This window comes from Sinohyriopsis cumingii, unplaced genomic scaffold, assembly GCF_028554795.1.
Source record: "Sinohyriopsis cumingii isolate HCF-2022 unplaced genomic scaffold, ASM2855479v2 utg000349l, whole genome shotgun sequence".
NCBI lineage: Eukaryota > Metazoa > Mollusca > Bivalvia > Unionida > Unionidae > Sinohyriopsis > Sinohyriopsis cumingii.
The window spans coordinates 1,576,673-1,594,562 of record NW_028315889.1 but is presented as its reverse complement, the minus strand read 5'-3'; the positions used below and the strand labels follow the sequence as shown (position 1 = coordinate 1,594,562).

The window sequence follows — 17,890 nt, the reverse complement described above, 5'->3', positions numbered from 1 at the left end:
GTGTATGTCCTCCTAAACATTCTTGTCCAACAAGTGCATGTCCATCCAAACAGTCTGGTCAAACCAGTGTATGTCCATCTAAATATTCTTGTCACACCATTGTATGTCCATCTAAACATTCTTGTCAAACCAGTGTATGTCCTTCTAAACATTCTTGTCAAACCAGTGTATATCCTTCTAAACATTCTTGTCAAACCAGTGTATGTCCTTCTAAACAATATTGTCAAACTAGTGTATGTTATATATGATTGTGGTAGACATCAACAGAGTTGGGGGTTGGGGTAGACATCAGCAGTGAAGATGGGGGTTGGGATAGACATCAACAGAGATGGGGGTTTGGGTAGACATCAGCAGAGAAGATGGGCATTGGGGTAGACATCAACAGAGAAGATGGGGGTTGTGGTAGACATCAACAGAGAAGATGGGGGTTGCAGTAGACATCAACATGAAGATGGGATTGGGGTAGACATGAACAGAGAAGATGGGGGTTGGGGTAGACATCAACAGAGAAGATGGGGGTTGTGGTAGACGTCAACAGAGAAGATGGCGGTTGTGGTAGACATCAACAGAAATGGGGGTTGGGGTAGACATCAGCAGAGAAGATGGGGGTTGTGGTAGACATCAACAGAGAAGATGGGAAGATGGGGGTTGTGGTAGACATCAACAAAAATGGGGGTTGGGGTAGACATCAGCAGAGAAGATGGGGGTTGGGGTAGACATCGATAGAGAAGATGGGGTTGGGGTGCTGTTAAATAGTTTAGTACTCATTTTATAAATGTAATGAGAATTTTTTTCTCAACAAAATGCTTTGTCTAATTATGTTGTTCACTTTTCTGTATTAATTAACTTTATTTTCACAATAACAAAACCCCAAAAGATCATTTGAAAAATTACCCCAAAAGGTGTAGACACACATCACACATGTACCTATGAAAACACTGTCTATTAAATCACTGCTTTTTGCATGTGAATATTCATAATTCGAGTGTTACTGTTGATTTCACAATAAAACAAGATTTCATTTTTTCAAAAACTAGGGACATTTACTTTGTGAAAAAAACTGTCAACATTAAAACTCAATGCTATTTTATGTTGTTCTTTTAGTGAAATATTAATGCTTTGATTTCTGCTCATCCTTTCAGTGACAATTTAGGAATTTTATGTTCACTACAAACTTTTAAACTCATTTCTTCATAATAAAATGTAATTGTGAAACAGAGCTTTTTAAGCACAGAGTATTCCTTTCAGTCACTTCAATTATTAACATTGATCACATTTGCTAATTAGCTGGATAAACCACTGATTATGTTAGATACTTTAATTATGCTACCTATATAATACTACTGATAACAGTGTGCAATTGGTTCATTAAAATTAATTGATCTTGCACACTATCATGGAAACTAGCTCTTACGCAGGTAGGATTTGCAAGTATTTTAATAAAAAATATTTTATTATTCCACCCCCTTTATTTGATTTGATTTAAAAGAAATAATTAATGTGATAATACAAAGCAGATTTATGTTTAATTGACTGTAAAAATACAAGAAACACTTCTGCAGCATGGAGATAAAAACAGGTTCTCAGAAATGGTCACAGACATAGCTATGATGAAAGATGGACACATTTCATGGTTGAATACAAGAAGGCATACTGCATTTATGATTATACTGAAACCAAATTAAAAGACAGAATTAGAACAAAAAATTTCCCTAATAAAACTTATTTAACTGGCATTTATTTCTTAACATGCTGCTACCAGTAGGAATTATTGATATTTTCAAGGATGAAAAAATTATCACTGAATACTTTTAAGGATAAGATGAGTGAAATACAAAAGTTTAATTTACATGTTTTGACTGAGCCTTTCAAGTTCAAGAAACAGGCCAATTCTTTTGGTATTTTCTAGAGAGAAAAAATGGGATGCATGCCTGATCCTGCATTATAAATGTGTTCACAAATTATCTGGGCACAAATTTTTGAGGGAGAGGTGTATCATGTAACAAACCAGATTTGGGTAGAATATATTTACTGTGAAAGTATCATGACAAATAATTTGAGGAGAATATATTTACCTAGCATGTATTATGAAGAAAATTATGTATCCTATTATACAGGAAAAATTGGAAAAGCTGTGAAAATTAAACAGATTGCATGTATCACAAAGACATTTTGAAAATTGAAAGCCATCAATTTCTGTAATAAGCAGTAAAAGAGAATTTATAAAATATTGCTCAAAACCAAAATTTAACAAACTCATATGGAATAAAATTTGTCCATGAAAGTTTATACACAGCTAAATGTGGACAATATGAAATTTGGGGACCCAAGAAAATCCTTTCATAATAGATAGCAGTCATAATAACATAGCCAATTTTAATTTGGGGGGGGGGGATGGTAAACCTGAAATCTGAAATCAACTGTAATTTTAACTAACATCAAAGGATTTATTTCTGTTCTAAAATAAAAATAAAATATTCAAATTTAAATCAAATTATAATTTATCCTTATAAGCCAGGAAATAATACAATCTCAAATAAATTAAACAATCATGATAAAACAAAATTTGACCAATTGAATGGTATCCATACCAGTGTAATTGGTGGGGTAGTAGTGTACCAAGTGTCTTTACAACAAGGGACCACTGCACTATGGGATAGCAGTATAGTGAGGGTATTTACAACAAGGGACCATTATACTATAGAGTAGCAGTATACTGGGAGTCTTTACAACAAGGGACCATTCTATTATGGTGTAGCAGTATACTGAGTCTTTACTACAAGGGACCATTCTACTATGGGGTAGCAGTATAGGGAGGGTATTTATAACAAGGAACCATTCTAATATGGGGTAGCAGTATAGGGAGGATCTTTATAACAAGGAACCATTCTACTATGGGGTAGCAGTATAGGGAGGGTATTTACAACAAGGAACCATTCTACTATGGGGTAGCAATAAAATGAAGGTCTTTACAACAAGGAACCATTGCACTATCGGGTAGCTGTATAGTGAAGGTCTTTACAACAAGGGACCATTATACTACAGAGTAGCAGTATACTAGGAGTCTTTACAACAAGGGACCATTCTATTATGGTGTAGCAGTATAATGAGTCTTTATAACAAGGGACCATTCTACTATGGGGTAGCAGTATAGGGAGGGTATTATGACAAGGAACCATTCTAATATGGGGTAGCAGTATAGGGAGGATCTTTATAACAAGGAACCATTCTACTATGGGGTAGCAGTATAGTGAGGGTATTTACAACAAGGAACCATTCTACTATGGGGTAGCAATAAAATGAAGGTCTTTACAACAAGGGACCATTGCACTACGGGGTAGCTGTATAGTGAAGGTCTTTACTACAAGGGACCATTCTACTATAAGGTAGCAGTATAATGAAGGTCTTTACAACAAGGGAACATACTACTGTGGGGTAGAAGTATAGTGAGTCTTTAAAACATAGGACCATTCTACTATTGGGTACCAGTATACTGGGAGTCTTTACAACAAGAGACTAATTTACTATGGGGCAGAAGTATAGTGAGTCTTTACAACAAGGGACCATTCTACTCTGGGGTAACAGTATAGTGAGAGTCTTTACAACAAGAGACCATTCTACTATGGAGTAGCAGTATGCTGAGGGTCTTTAGAACAAGGGACCATTCTACTATGGGCAGAAGTATACTGAGATCTTTAAAACCTGGGAACATTCTACTCTGGGGTAGAAATATAGTGAGTCTTTATAACAAGGGACAATTCTACCTGGGTAACAGTATAATGAGGGTCTTTACAACAAGGGACCATTCTAATATGGGGTATAAGTATAGTGAGTCTTTACAATAAGGGACCATTCTACTATGGGGCAGCAGTATACTGAGGGTCTTTACAATAAGGGACCATTCTACTGTACATGTAATTTACATCAGAAAAAGGGGTGAATATCCAGTTATTTACACTATCAATAAAATAAAAACAACATTCATAAAAATGGCATAAAAGCGGGTCCCATGTAAAAAAAGGTTTTGCTGTAAGGTGTATAAATTTTAAAAAAATGTACACATTGTTATGCTGCTACTGTTGTGGTTACCATAGTCACCATAATGTGATATAAACATATCTGGCAATTTGCTAACATGGATGAGACAATACATACTTACCAGAGGAGGAAGAATGACAAAGAAGTTCCTCAGATGCATGTTTTTTGTGTTCCTGAATTCTGGTGCAAATACATCAACCAGCATCTGATAATATAAACAGAAATTCATCATATGATACCATTGGTATCACATTTCATAAGCCCATATTCCTGTATTTGACATTAAACAAGTCGTGTCATATGTGAACATCATGCATGGTATAAGCATAAAAAATGAGGCATCTAAAGACAACCCACATTTTGTATACTTCTATTTATGCCCATTAGGAAATGTCTGAAATGTGTTATAATTTCAATATTTTCTTGCAAATTTTTAAAAACTGTTTTATAAATTGCATATGAAATCACTTAATTAAGATCCTGCATACATGTCTGCACTCAAGTAAAAGCTGACACTGCACGATGAAACTTGCTCATTAATGCATACTGTAATGTAGAACATGCTCACTGTCTGACAGAAATGTTTATTTCTGTAACAGACCATCGCATAGGTAAAACTCATTATATTGCACTGACCAGATTTTACAAATACTACTACTAAAAAAAGCAACCTTTATCAAGGTTACAAATATTTAAGAAAAACTGCTGTAATAAAAAAATGAATGAAGGAATATCATACAAAAATCAATACAGAATGGAGTGAGACTCTATCAGACCTAGTACTTGCACAATGCTATACTGGTAGAATAAATGAAGATATAAAAAAGTGAAAGGAACAAGATAATAAGTCCCTGATGTTTCTTGTATGCCTGGGTTCCTTTAAAACATTTCAACAAAAAAGTCAACAAAAAATGCATACTCTCTCAAGAGCAGTGATCCCATTGTAATACTATTGTAGAAGATCTTAGTAACTTCAATAGAATGTTGACATATACCTTAAAGTACTCTGTCCCTTCAGCAAAATTTTTGGCAAGATTTCCAATTACATTATCCAGGTTTCTGAAAGACAATAATAGTTTTAATAATTGTCATGCATTCTGAAAGCATGCCAGACAAGAAGATTCCAAATGTTATGTGTGCTTTGCCAGAAATAACAATGAAAATCTGTAAAGACAGTAGAATTTCACAAATTGTTTAATTTTTGTTGTATGAATTTTTTCGTGCAAAAACCCAACTGATAAATAAAGAAATATACTCACTTTTAAGTTGAGTCAAACTGCAAACAACATAGAGCTGTTGCATAATGTGCCAGCATATCAGGCTCTGTGTTGTTTGTTCTCCGATTACTCCTAACAAACTGCAAAGGCCTTGACCTGCTGGTATATTAAGCAATGACAGATTTGGGTCTGTGAAATTTAAAGTTGGACTTGACTTATCAGCAAGCATAAACAGTAAGCTTATCACAATGAATTTGTACTGGCTTGTACAAATTGGCACTGATTAGGAGGAATTTGATAAAGACTTGATATGGAATCATATTGCCTTGCAGACTTAACATAATAGCATAAGTCAAGAGAGTGGAAAACATCTATAAATATCTTTCTACAAAAGGTCCAGTTATGAGACTGTTGGATAAATTATATTTCTATGACTTAATTTTTTCCAATAATGATATGCTGTATGATGCAATTGTCATTTAAAGACTGTATTTTTCATCAGTTTAGAACTGGCTGAAATCTGCACATTCTATCCAACTTGCATGATTTAACCTTTTAGAAAATGTCATTAACATTGGTTAACAAATGATTGAGTTACCAGCTGTTTTATTCTCATGGAATTTTAAGATTTCTCAATTACTTCAGTCTATTTGGGGATTTCCTAATCCGCAAATAGTCCAAAAGATTGGTGACAACCATAGTCCATTTTTGTCAATAAAGGGCACTCTATTGACCTATGATTGTTTGAAGGTATTTTCTGATTTCAATATATATTTGGTAGCAAAGTAACTAGTTCATGTAAAAAATTATTCACAATTTCATCAATCAGGCAGGCCCCAACTCATTACTAATCTGCCTCAATATGGTGTGCACAATAACTGCTGAAAATCTGTTAAAGGCTGTATTTACAGAATTCAAAGAGACCATGTGAATTTGAGTAGGTTATAAGAATAAAAAATACAGAGTTTACTCAAAATATTTTCGTGTAACCAAGAGTGGTCTACCTACCTGATTTGGATAAAAGACTTACTGGGTTGAGTTCATCACATCAGTTAAAATTTCCCTGTATCATACTGAATTTTGATTGGTTGTGTTATTATATTAGGAAATCAGTAGGATACCAAAACATAAAAAATCACACAACTACTGTATTCAACAGCCCAAGAAATACAAAAATGCCAGTGATATACATGGTTTGATTTCTAAACAATGCAGTCACCCTCTTATTAAAAGAAAAACAGCTTTGATGAATGAAATAGTGATATTTCATGAAAATATTCAAGCATTTGATAATTTCTGGCCAAAATGTTTGCATTTATTATGTTTAAAAGTACAAATGGATATCATAGCAGTTACAAGTTCACTTTGCATCTTTGTTAATCTGGATTCTACATGCACAACATTAGATAATCAATCAAAAATACATGACTCTCATCATATCCTCAATTTTCCTGAATGTCTAAAGACAACATGATACTGATGTTGGAGAAATTAAAATACTGACCTTTGGAGCCATACAGTTTCCTGCATGTCCAAGACAACATAATACTGACCTTTGGAGCCATACAGTTTCCTGCATGTCCAAGACAACATAATACTGACCTTTGGAGCCATACAGTTCCCTGCATGTCTAAGACAACATAATACTGACCTTTGGAGTCACACAGTTTTCCTGCATGTCAAAGACAACATAATACTGATGTCTGGAGAAATTAAAATTCCTGCATATCTAAGACAACATAATACCGACCTTTGGAGCCATACAGTTTCCTGCATGTCCAAGACAACATAATACCGATCTTGGAGCCATCAATTTTCCTGCATGTCTAAGACAACATAAAACTGACTTTTTGTACCATCAATTTCTTCAGATTAAATCTTCTAATTATACTACATGTATCTCTAATTTAATAAGTACCATTATGTAAGTTACAAAATAAACTGGATTTCCTAAACTGCCTTCATTTTATTAAATGCATTACAATCAAATAATAATAACTAAACCATTTATGTAAAGTATTAATGCATACTTTGCCTTTCTTTAATTCCATGTACAAAGCAGACTGAATGGCCCCATTTTACAGAGTTATCTGCCCACTCAGTGTTTTATTAAGCAGACAATTTTATCAATTGTTCCAAAACTACATTATTCATCAGTTTTACATAATAATTTCTTTTGTCCTCTAGGAAATGTGACTTTTACTGTGAACAGTTCAGCATACCTGGCAGCAATCTGACATTCCATGGACAGATTCTCCTCTTTACACAATTCCTCAAAAGTGACGATATCCTCCAGGTCAGGGATAAACTGGATGGCATTACTACAGCAGTGGAGGCCGCCAGACCGGATCATGCGGATATAGCCCATAGCATTACCTTTAGAAGCAGGAAAAAGGTAATAGTGATTATAAACCAGAAATCTCCAGCCAGCAGTATTCAAGCTCTGAGTATAAATCAAAATTCAATGACCATTGTGCATATTTACAAAGCCTAATCAAGTTTCAAGTTTATCCTGCTAGTGACGACACAAGGAATAAAAGATGTATTTAAAAAAATACAAATGTGTCCACAGGACACAGATGCCCATGTCTCACCCAACCACATGCTTGAATAAGTGATGAAAGTAGAAAAGAGCAATGACACTTACAAATCATTTTTAAAAAAGGAAGAGGACATAACTTTAGAAAATCATCAGAGCATAAGAAGAAAACATAACTGCCTGGTGTCAGTAATGTCTGCCAAAATGCAACTACCTGGCATCGATAACGTCTGCCAAAACCCAACTGCCTGGTAACAATAATGCCTAACAAAAACCAGCGTCAATAATGTCAAATTTCTGGGCAATTCATTAAACTGTGTGGAACTAGTTGTACCTCTAAGAATGACAATATATAGCATATACCTGTAACAACAAAAACAACAAGAAGTAACATAACTTTGTCTTGTAACAAATGCAAATGCAATCAGTGTATAATAACAGGACAATATGTGTATGTTGGAGTATATACATTTAACACCCAAAAGGAAGCCCAAGTCTGGAAAAATGCATCAGAGCATGATGAAACAAAACTACTGTATTTAATAGTCCTCTGCACAGGAACTAGTAAGGAACTTACTTTAGAACTAAAGTTATTCTAAAGAATTTTTTTCTCTCTCAACCACAAAGAGCTTGACCTTTGATAGTTTGACCCCCAGAAACAATAGGCCTCTTCCATATGTTAAGTGCAAGTGCTCCACTATCTATGGTCAAGGTACATGAGCTAGAACCAAAGTTATTTGGCTAAATCCATGTTTCACCTTTCAGTGACCTTGAATTTGACTTATTGACCCCAAACTCAATAGGCTTTTCTCTTACCTTACATGCAAGTCATTCACAATTGACAAACTTTTGAGAGGGATTTCAGTAAAATACAGAATTTTTGTGCAGAAAATAATTTTTGTCTTTAAGTCACAATGACCTTCTTCTCTGACCTTTTAAATCCAAAGTTGATGAACTTCTTTATCTCAAGTGCCTTCCATAAAGAATGGTCCATGTCTGTATTGCAGAACTAATCTTATTGTGTAGGAACTATTTTTCTTCTTTCACTCACAGTAAGCATGACCTTTGATCTTTAGACTATTTTTCTTACCACAAACACAAGGTATCCACAAAGTATAGTCCACATCTGTGACATAAAAAAAAATTGTGTGCAGCAGAAACCACGTTTCCGGTTTTAGTCACAGTAACCCTAAACTTTGACCTATGACCCTTACCCAAACGGTTTCTTTCTTTCGCTAATTTTTTTCACTATAAAGTTGGTGAAGGTAACTGCATTAGAACTAAAACTAATGTGACGTATAAATCAAGTTATTGAACAGAAACCATTCAGCCACAGTCACCTTGACATCTGACCTTTTGACTCCCTTCTTACTCAATATGCAAGTCTTCTGCAAACTTTGTACCGGTAAGTGTTATGACTATATGGTCTTAAACAAAGTAACAGCAAAAAGCAACAAGCTATGTAAAATCTAACAAAAATAATTCATTTCCCTACAATGCAAAGTGAAAAGGTAAAAAGAACATGGTATTGTGAATGAAATCCCAAATAATCCTAGAATTACTAACACAAGTCCTAATGAATAAAGTTCTGAATAAACTTCAGTGGTATTCCAAATAATTTCCAATGTTGAAGGTGCCTGTATTGACCTGTAAAGCGGAGATATGCCAAAAGTGTTTATGTTGAATCACAGTAATATAATCCAAGGTTCCCTCGTTTGAATTCACTATAATTTCCAGTTAATGTCTCTTTCCAGTATTACAGAGGACTTTGTATTTCCAAAGAAGAAGAATTTGACTTAATTAATTTCAGCCCAAAGTAAGCACTGACAACAACAAATTATTCTGCCTCAACATCTTATAGCATGGATAAATAATTTTCCAGTAACAAAATTTTATACCCCTCTACCTGACCTTGGTCACAATTAGCATAATTTAAAAAAAAATTATTACCTTTTGGAAAATTTCATCCAGAAGATTTCAAATGTTTACAAGATAAAATCTGTTACTAAAATTATATTATAGAATGTAGTAAACACAAAGTCTTTGACTCAGACCAAGATAAATATGTTTACTTCTATTGATAATGATCCTAATATTAAACCCATACTCATTGAAAAATGTTAGCTATGTATTAGTTGTTTACAGAATTAAAACAAAAAATCAATGATTTTAGTCAGGTACACAATAAACTTAATTTTGGACAAGGTCTGTTATAGATACAATTTTACATAACCCACAGCAGATAATAAATAAAAAACCTAACAAACAATGCAAATGAAATATACAGAACAGAAGTTACATGGTTGACAACTGAAGATTTTGTGCAGAAACTATTTTTCTTATTCAGCTCAAATAACACTGACCTTTGACCTTTTGACTCCAACAATGAGAAGCTTTGGCCTTACCCCTAATGCAAACTATCCACAATGTTTGATCCCAGTCTCCGACATTTAACTAATGTCATTGTCTAGAAATCATTTTTCTTCCTTTTAGCAGAGTGACTTTGACCTTTTGACACCCAAGTCAATAGGTTTCTTTTTTAACCCATGTGCAAGCTGTCTAATAGGTGTGCTGCAGGTACATGATGTAGAACTAGAGTTATTGTGCAGAAACCATTTTTCTTCCTTCAGTCAGTGACACTGACCTTTGATCTTTAGATCCTAAAATCAATAGGCTTCTATTTCAACCCATGTGCAAGCTAACCACAAGTGGGACATAGAAGTAATGACCTTTTGACCCCAACATTGATAGGTTTTTTCAATAACCTAAATACAAGAAATCTACAAAGTTTGGTCAAAGCCTGTCCTTTCCATTTTTTACAGTAAATGACTGTACCTATAGTTTTATCCAGGACTCTTTGAGAGCCTATGAAGATTTGACTAAATAAAAGAGTACACTGAAGTGGCTGATGCTCTAACTGGCTCAAAGGATTTCCAGGAATTTAAGATAAGACCACTTCTTCCGTTAACTGTGGAGTGTTGAAACCATCTTTGACATTCTTCAGCAAGATTTCAAATTAGTTGCTATGGTGACATATTAGATGTCAAATCGGCATCATTTTCATTTAGGTCCAACAAGGCATGGTGGAAACCCCATGTTGATATGACCTTCCATTTTTTCGAGATATAACAACAGCAAGATTATCAAGACAGATGCCTTGGTGACCACATTTAATATCAGACTGGCACCATTTCTATTTAGTTTAGCATGAACAAGACATCATACAAAATCATCTGGTAAAAACAAAATGTCAATATGACCAGCCACCTAGGTGATGTAGTGAGAACAAGATTTTCAAGAAGGCCATTGTGACTGTCTTATTTGAAGCTGGAGTAGAAGTCCTGGAGAAAATTGCAGCAAGCTGTGTAAGACCCATTTTGTCCACTGCGCAACACGGATAGTGCATATCACTGCAGACATGGGTTATATTCCAAGAGATGGCAAAATAAGATTGACCTTCCATGATTAGGTCCTATTACCTCCAAAACTACTCCATGTCGTCCCTGTGCCTTTCAAACTTGTCTCGGTGACTTACTGCAACTTCTGTTATTATGAGAGTAAAATAAGTATCAATAGTCCCTTAAGGACTTAAATGAATTTCCAGGAATCCAGGATAAGTCATTTCTTGTTTTTGTCTCCAGAGTTCGGAAATAATCTCTAATATTATTCAGAAACTCCAGCATACCAAATGTAGTAACAAAACCATTTTCTTATGTTTGAGTCAATATATTCATAAAATAACTATTCGTGAATACTTTTCTCATGGCCTTTGACCTTGATCCTGATATCATGGATTGAAGATCACTGAATCCCAGACAATGTCAAGATATAACCACATGCTAACTTTGAGTAAATCTGTAAGTATTAATTTTTGAAAAACAAGTCACTTAAGTGGTATAATTTGAAATATTTAGATATATTCATCCTCCAATGGGTTTGATAAACTTCCATTCATACCTGATTGTCTTATTATGGGTACAAGCCAGTACAGCTAAAAATCTAAGACAAGACCTTTGACCCTAAAATCAATGCCGGAGTGCTGACTATCAACTTGTTCACTGGAATGCAACTAAATGCAAAATTTACTTGTATATGTACATATCACATAAGGAAAATGAAGTACAGAAATGCAAACAATGACCTTTGAGTTGACTCTAAGGTCAATAAGGTCTGTTTTTCAGGCTCCAACCCAAAAGTTTATGTATTTTGGTGTTTAGATCTGTACCATTTTCATTCAGAACCAATATTGCCAGAAGTGATTTAATGAAAACCCCATTTAATGCCACCATTTCGACAAAACAGACATATAAGAAGCATTTAGGTGACATATCCATGGCAACATAACCATCTGTTGTAAAATAGTACCAGTAATTTTCAAAATGCCATTATGTAAGATTGGTGCCATTTTCATTTAGGACCAACTAGACATTTGATTTGTAGTTGTTGTTGTTGGTTTTAACAGCACTTTCAAGGTTTTATCAGTAAATGTGGTTAAAACCAAACAAACCTTGGTAAAGTTAAGCTGTGGAACCCATAGTTACAGGAACTGCCAGTCAGGAGGCATAACTCCTGTAAATGGTGTAATAACATAATTGCTAAAAGTTTTTCAAGGTTGCATCAAAATAAAGCTGAATACCACTATATGGTTAAGCCAACTTTGTTGAGAGGGGCACTAATAATTAAATCAATAAATCAATCAATGAGGTTCAATTTACCAATCTGACTGAGTAATGTCCTAAACTGATCCAGAAAACTATCTCCATCTTGTGTCAACCCCAACTTGCGGATCCCCTTGTTGAACTTGTCAGCTCTCTCAAATGGGTACTGTAAAAAAAAGGTGCTGAAAGTGGTATACTAGTATCATATTAGGTCATGACTTTCAATTGTAATTTCCAATCCAATTTTAATTGTTCATGCAAACTACAAAGCCAATAAATATAATATACTGCATTTGTAACATGCATGTATCAGTTGTAACATTGTCACAAAAGTGCCTTCTCACTGTCTTGAAGTGCTAATTAATAAAGTGAGTGTAATCTGAGAGCAGTTTGATAATGTCATTGATGACTGATGATATAATGAGAAACAATATGGTCAGGCATTAATACTGTATTCTGTATGTAATTGTCATAACTGTAAAACTGAACTGGAATGTGCAATAAAGATAGTTTTCATGTGATCGTACTAAAAATAATATATCAGAAGAAAAGAACCCCCAAAATCCGAAAATGTTCTAAATGCTGGTACCAATGGCATGCTCCTCTTCTGACAATCGTATGCTCATTATTCCAAGTATGAAAACAAAGTCATATGGACAGCGTTCTTTTGCATACCAGGGCCCAGCAATGTGGAATAACTGCCCACTGAACTTAGACACAAAGACACAGTGATCACATTCAAGAGGGCTCTCAAAACTCACTTATTTCGACAGCAAGAACAAACTTAAAGACCTAATAATGTTTCCTACCTGAAATATTCTCAGCATGTTTTTTATTTTTAAGACAAAATGTTTTTCTAATTTCATGTTTGGTTTTGTAATAATATTATTATGTTTCTTATCTTATAGGTGTTGTCTAAAGTTGTAAAGTGCTTAGAGCTTCTAAAGATCAGGCGCTATACAAAGTCATTATTATTATTATTATTATTATTATTATTATCTGAACTAACTATACAGACTGGTATGAAGGACTGAAACAATGGTAGTAAGGATCCTGGCAAAGAGATACAGCATGACATCGTGGTAGTTGCTTCAGAATGATCTGGACACAAACATTCTTCTCTAATTTGGAAGGGGGAAATATTAGTGTAAATAAATGCTCATCAACATAAATCAACAAAGGTACATCATGTGTTGGGTCAAAACAAAGTCTGATTAGTAAAAGAATGCAAATACCAAAAAGTCACTCAAGCATAAATGTTAGGTCATAGTTACCAATGGTTAAAAGTAAGCAGCTTACGATGATGAGGAAAAGTAATTGTACTTGCATCTAGCTGATGGTAATTTATACCTTGGCTCTTACCATAGCTTGCAACTGCATGGGTATGGAGTCCTAAAGTCCTGGTATTAATATTGAGAGTCCCCAATATCAAGAACAATTTGAATGTAAACAGACCTAAATATAATTTCATGTAGTCTTTTTTCAAGCTTGAATTTAAATGTTTGTCATTTGTTCTCTGTAACTTTGATGTCCATGGTCTGTGATAGCCAGAGTAATGATTATTTTCCATGGAAAAGATAGCTATACTCCTGGGAGATCTGTTTCCCATTTGGAATCTCTTCTGCAATATGTCCAAGATGTTTCTGAATATGTAAGATACCAATACACTTGACAGAGTCTCTCTTAAAGCTAAAAAATATTCAATACACCATTATGCTGCTAAATCAGAATTTTCATCCTTAAAGTTTGTCTGACATAATTCTGCTGAGAAATCATAGCTTTTTTCCTGAGTGTAATAATCCTGATGAGAAATCAGTTTCCTTCCTCACGGTGTATCATAATTCTGCAAAGAAATCCAACTTCCTTCCTTACAGTGTGTCATAACTCTGCTGAGGATTCAGTTTCCTTCTTTACAGCTTGTAACAATCCTGCTGAGAAATATGTTTCCTTCCTTACAATGTGTCATAATTCTGCTGGGAAATCAGTTTCCTTCTTTAAAGTGTGTCATAATACTGCTGAGAAATAAGTTTCCTTCATTTAATCCTGCTGAGAAATCAGTTTCCTGCCTTAAAGTGTGTAACAATTCTGCTGAGAAATCAGTTTCCTGCACTAAATTGTATCATAATAATTTCTTTCCTTAGAGTGTGTCATAATTCTGCCATGAAATCGTAGTTTGCTTCCTTACAGCGTGTAATAATTCTGCTGGGAAATCAGTTTCCTTCTTAAAAGTGTATCATAATTCTGCTGAGATTATCAGTTTCCTACCTTACAGTGTGACATAATTCTGTGAAGAAATCATAGTTTCCTTCTTTAGTGTGTCACAATTCTGCTGAGAAATCAGTTTCTTTCCTTAGTGTGTCACAATTATGCTGAGAAATCAGTTTCCTTCCTTACAGTGAAACAAATGTGATGAGAAATCATAGTTTCCCTCCTCACACATTCATACCAACCCCAAAAGGTTAATAAAGGGGCAGAAAAGTGTAATCAGAACACAAAAAAGGTAATCTATATATTAACAGTACTAATATTAGTACCTCTTTTTCACTGATGCCATGATAGCACAGCTAATATATTACGTGCCATAATTATGGTATACTGTATGAAAAATGTATATTAATTTTTACTACTAGCATAAATCTGCAGGTCAAAATAGTTGACAAAAATGTACAAACTCAATGCAGATCAAAACCAAAATACAAATACAATATATGCTAAAATGTATTTATATTCAACACTTACTTTAACTAGTCTACATGTCTAACTTTTGCCAAACGATCATAAGTCCACAAATTCTGCAATGGGCATGACAAAGTGCTCAATCTGAGTTCTGTATTGCATCATTCTCATATTCTCCTTTTCAAATTTGTAAAGTGAAGTTGATTTGTCCATTTTCTAATTGGACATATTTTGAAGTTTAAAAAGACCCATCTGCTCTAAGAATTTTCATCCACAATTCAAACCATGAAAAGCCTGTTTCACTTAATATCTGTCATTTTCTTTAAAAGTACAGACTGGTCTACTAACTGACTTGACTATGAATATAATGAATCTTTCAGGCAAAATTTCAAATTAAAGAAACTTGTCTGTTTTCTTGCAATTAGTCATATACAGTTGCTATATAAAAAAATGAAAGTACATGTAGATCTATGATGGAAAAATTAGCTTTTAACACATTTTATATGCTGCAGTCATTCATTTTAGAATATTCTCAAATTTTTATGATGAGTGCAATTAAAAAGATAATATAAATGACAAACTTTGTATAGCTTTATTTTCATTTTATTTTTTTAATTTACTGGAAAGGCATAATCCATACACAGGTGAGCGTAAGATGTAATCTGGTGGGGAAAAAACGTAATGGTTATGCCAAAAGCATGATGTTTAGCATGTATGCTTACAGTGTACCACAATTCTGCTGAGAAATCACAGTTTGCTTCCTTACAGTGTGTTAGTAAAGGGTATGTATAAAAATGAAGAATTGCACAAAAACTTAAAATAAACATTTCAAAATAAATGCAAACCTGAACTACAAGAAGATAAAATGTAAAATATGTTGAAATTCTGTAAATTATACATAACATAAAAGATAAAGGAGAGATATCTAAAACATATGTATTTGTATATACCACATTCACTCAAATGTTTGAGTTTCTTGGGTGGAACACCATAAAGTTACTTCACGGAGTTGACATCAAAATACTTCTGTCTCACAGGATGGAAGCTGACACACTCAACAAGGATATGTTCCAGTGTCAGTGGACAATGGTCTTGTATACATTCAGGTTGAGGTTCGCAGGAAGTATGCAAGAGTCAGGTACCGAGGTATGCGGGTTTGATATGTAACTGGCACAATGCCACTTCATCCCAATGATTTGTTATATATAAGGAATGCTGCTCTCCGATAACAGGTTTGTGCAGTTTTTATTCCACATATTTTGCCAAGGATGAGGAACAGGCTGACTTGTACAATATTTGAGTCAGTACATGGAATCTTCCATTCAGAAACAGGAGACTATGACAGCTTTGGCTGCTTTTCATTATGCTTTACACCAATGTGACTTGGCAGCCAACAGCCGTATGGAAGATTTTTTCCACATAGTATGTACACACAATGTCTCTGTAAGATCTGGAATATTAATGGGTTGTCAGATTTAACATTTTGCAAGATTTTAGTGTGGAAAGAAATCCAAAAAAGATTATGAAATTTGTTTTTTGAGAGGTTTCAATGTAGTTCACAGCTTTGAGTATGTTCAGCTCCGGATTAAAATTGATAAGGACTTCCCCACTGTTGAATATAAGACTAATGCTGACACTGTCCAGCTCTTCCAAGGTACCAAAAGAGAAAATTTAGATCCCAATCAATAGGAAGAAGGAGTGACCAGGAGGACCCACAGGAAACACTCCATGTTGTTTACGAAGCAATATTTGTATTCAAGAAAGGACTAGACAGCCAGGTCATTAAGCCCTTGAAAATTATACATCTGAGAAATACTGTAGAATCTGCTTTAACAACATTTAAAAAAAACGATCCAGTCTCAAACAATCTAAACTCATGAAGAAAAAAATACTACCTGTAGGAAATGCACATCATACAAGTGGATATTGTTTATTTTATTAGTACTTTTTGTGCACAAATGTGTTTGTTTCATCATTAGATATTACATGGATTACAGGCATGTATGTATGTTTGTCATTTACACCACTCCCTCGATAACTCGCGCACATAGGGGTCCAGAAACATCGACCGCACTATAAGTGAGGCACAAGTTATCGAGGGACCTATAAAATAAGCCCAAAACCAATAAAGTGATTGACGACATAACGGAGAAATAAAGGGGGGGGGTAGGCAAATTATACTGTTGAATACTCACTTTATAATCGTTCTGAGATTAGATGTTAATAAACATCTCTTCATAACGGTGTACTTTATTATTTCCTCATAGGACAACATTAATTTCAGGATAAATTACAGTATATTGAGGCGATCATCGAAAACATTATTCCACGTGGTTTATGTTCGCTTAACATGTGTACCACCTCACACATTGTGTACTACGTAACTAATTTTTATGTTGAATTGAATACATTCTAGTTTTATTGTTTGATCCAAATTAGACATTTTTTTATATACAAAGGATCGACTCTTTTCGAGAAACAGTGTCGATCGAACGATAGATAGATAGCTTTGAATGCGATAGAAGTAAAATGGAAAAAAAACAAAACAAGGGTTAATCAGTACAAACATATTTAATTGGTCTACAAATTTAAAACAATGCAAATTAGAACAAGTTAATACTTGCTGTTTGTGCCACGCTTGACAAATATCAATTCACTTTTTGAAAAAATCAGTTTTTTTTTGTGTGTGTGTTACTCCTTCGTTTCTCTGCTGCCGAGCAAAATCCCTCAGATTTCTCAACTGCATGAACTTTACGTAGTCA

General features: G+C 34.3%; 1 protein-coding gene across 2 annotated transcripts in view; it reads right to left on the bottom strand.

Moving 5' to 3' along the window:
* The window catches only part of LOC149774315 (WASH complex subunit 4-like), a 121,980-nt gene that overhangs the window by 23,850 nt on the left and 80,240 nt on the right, over positions 1-17,890 (bottom strand). For both annotated transcript variants that reach the window (XM_089945460.1, XM_089945461.1), the window contains exons 25-28: positions 12,510-12,618; positions 7,478-7,631; positions 5,034-5,097; positions 4,160-4,243 (exon numbers count right to left, since the gene is read on the bottom strand). In XM_089945460.1, coding sequence (XP_089801586.1) covers positions 4,160-4,243; positions 5,034-5,097; positions 7,478-7,631; positions 12,510-12,618 — 411 coding nt within the window. The remainder of the gene's footprint in view (positions 1-4,159; positions 4,244-5,033; positions 5,098-7,477; positions 7,632-12,509; positions 12,619-17,890) is intronic.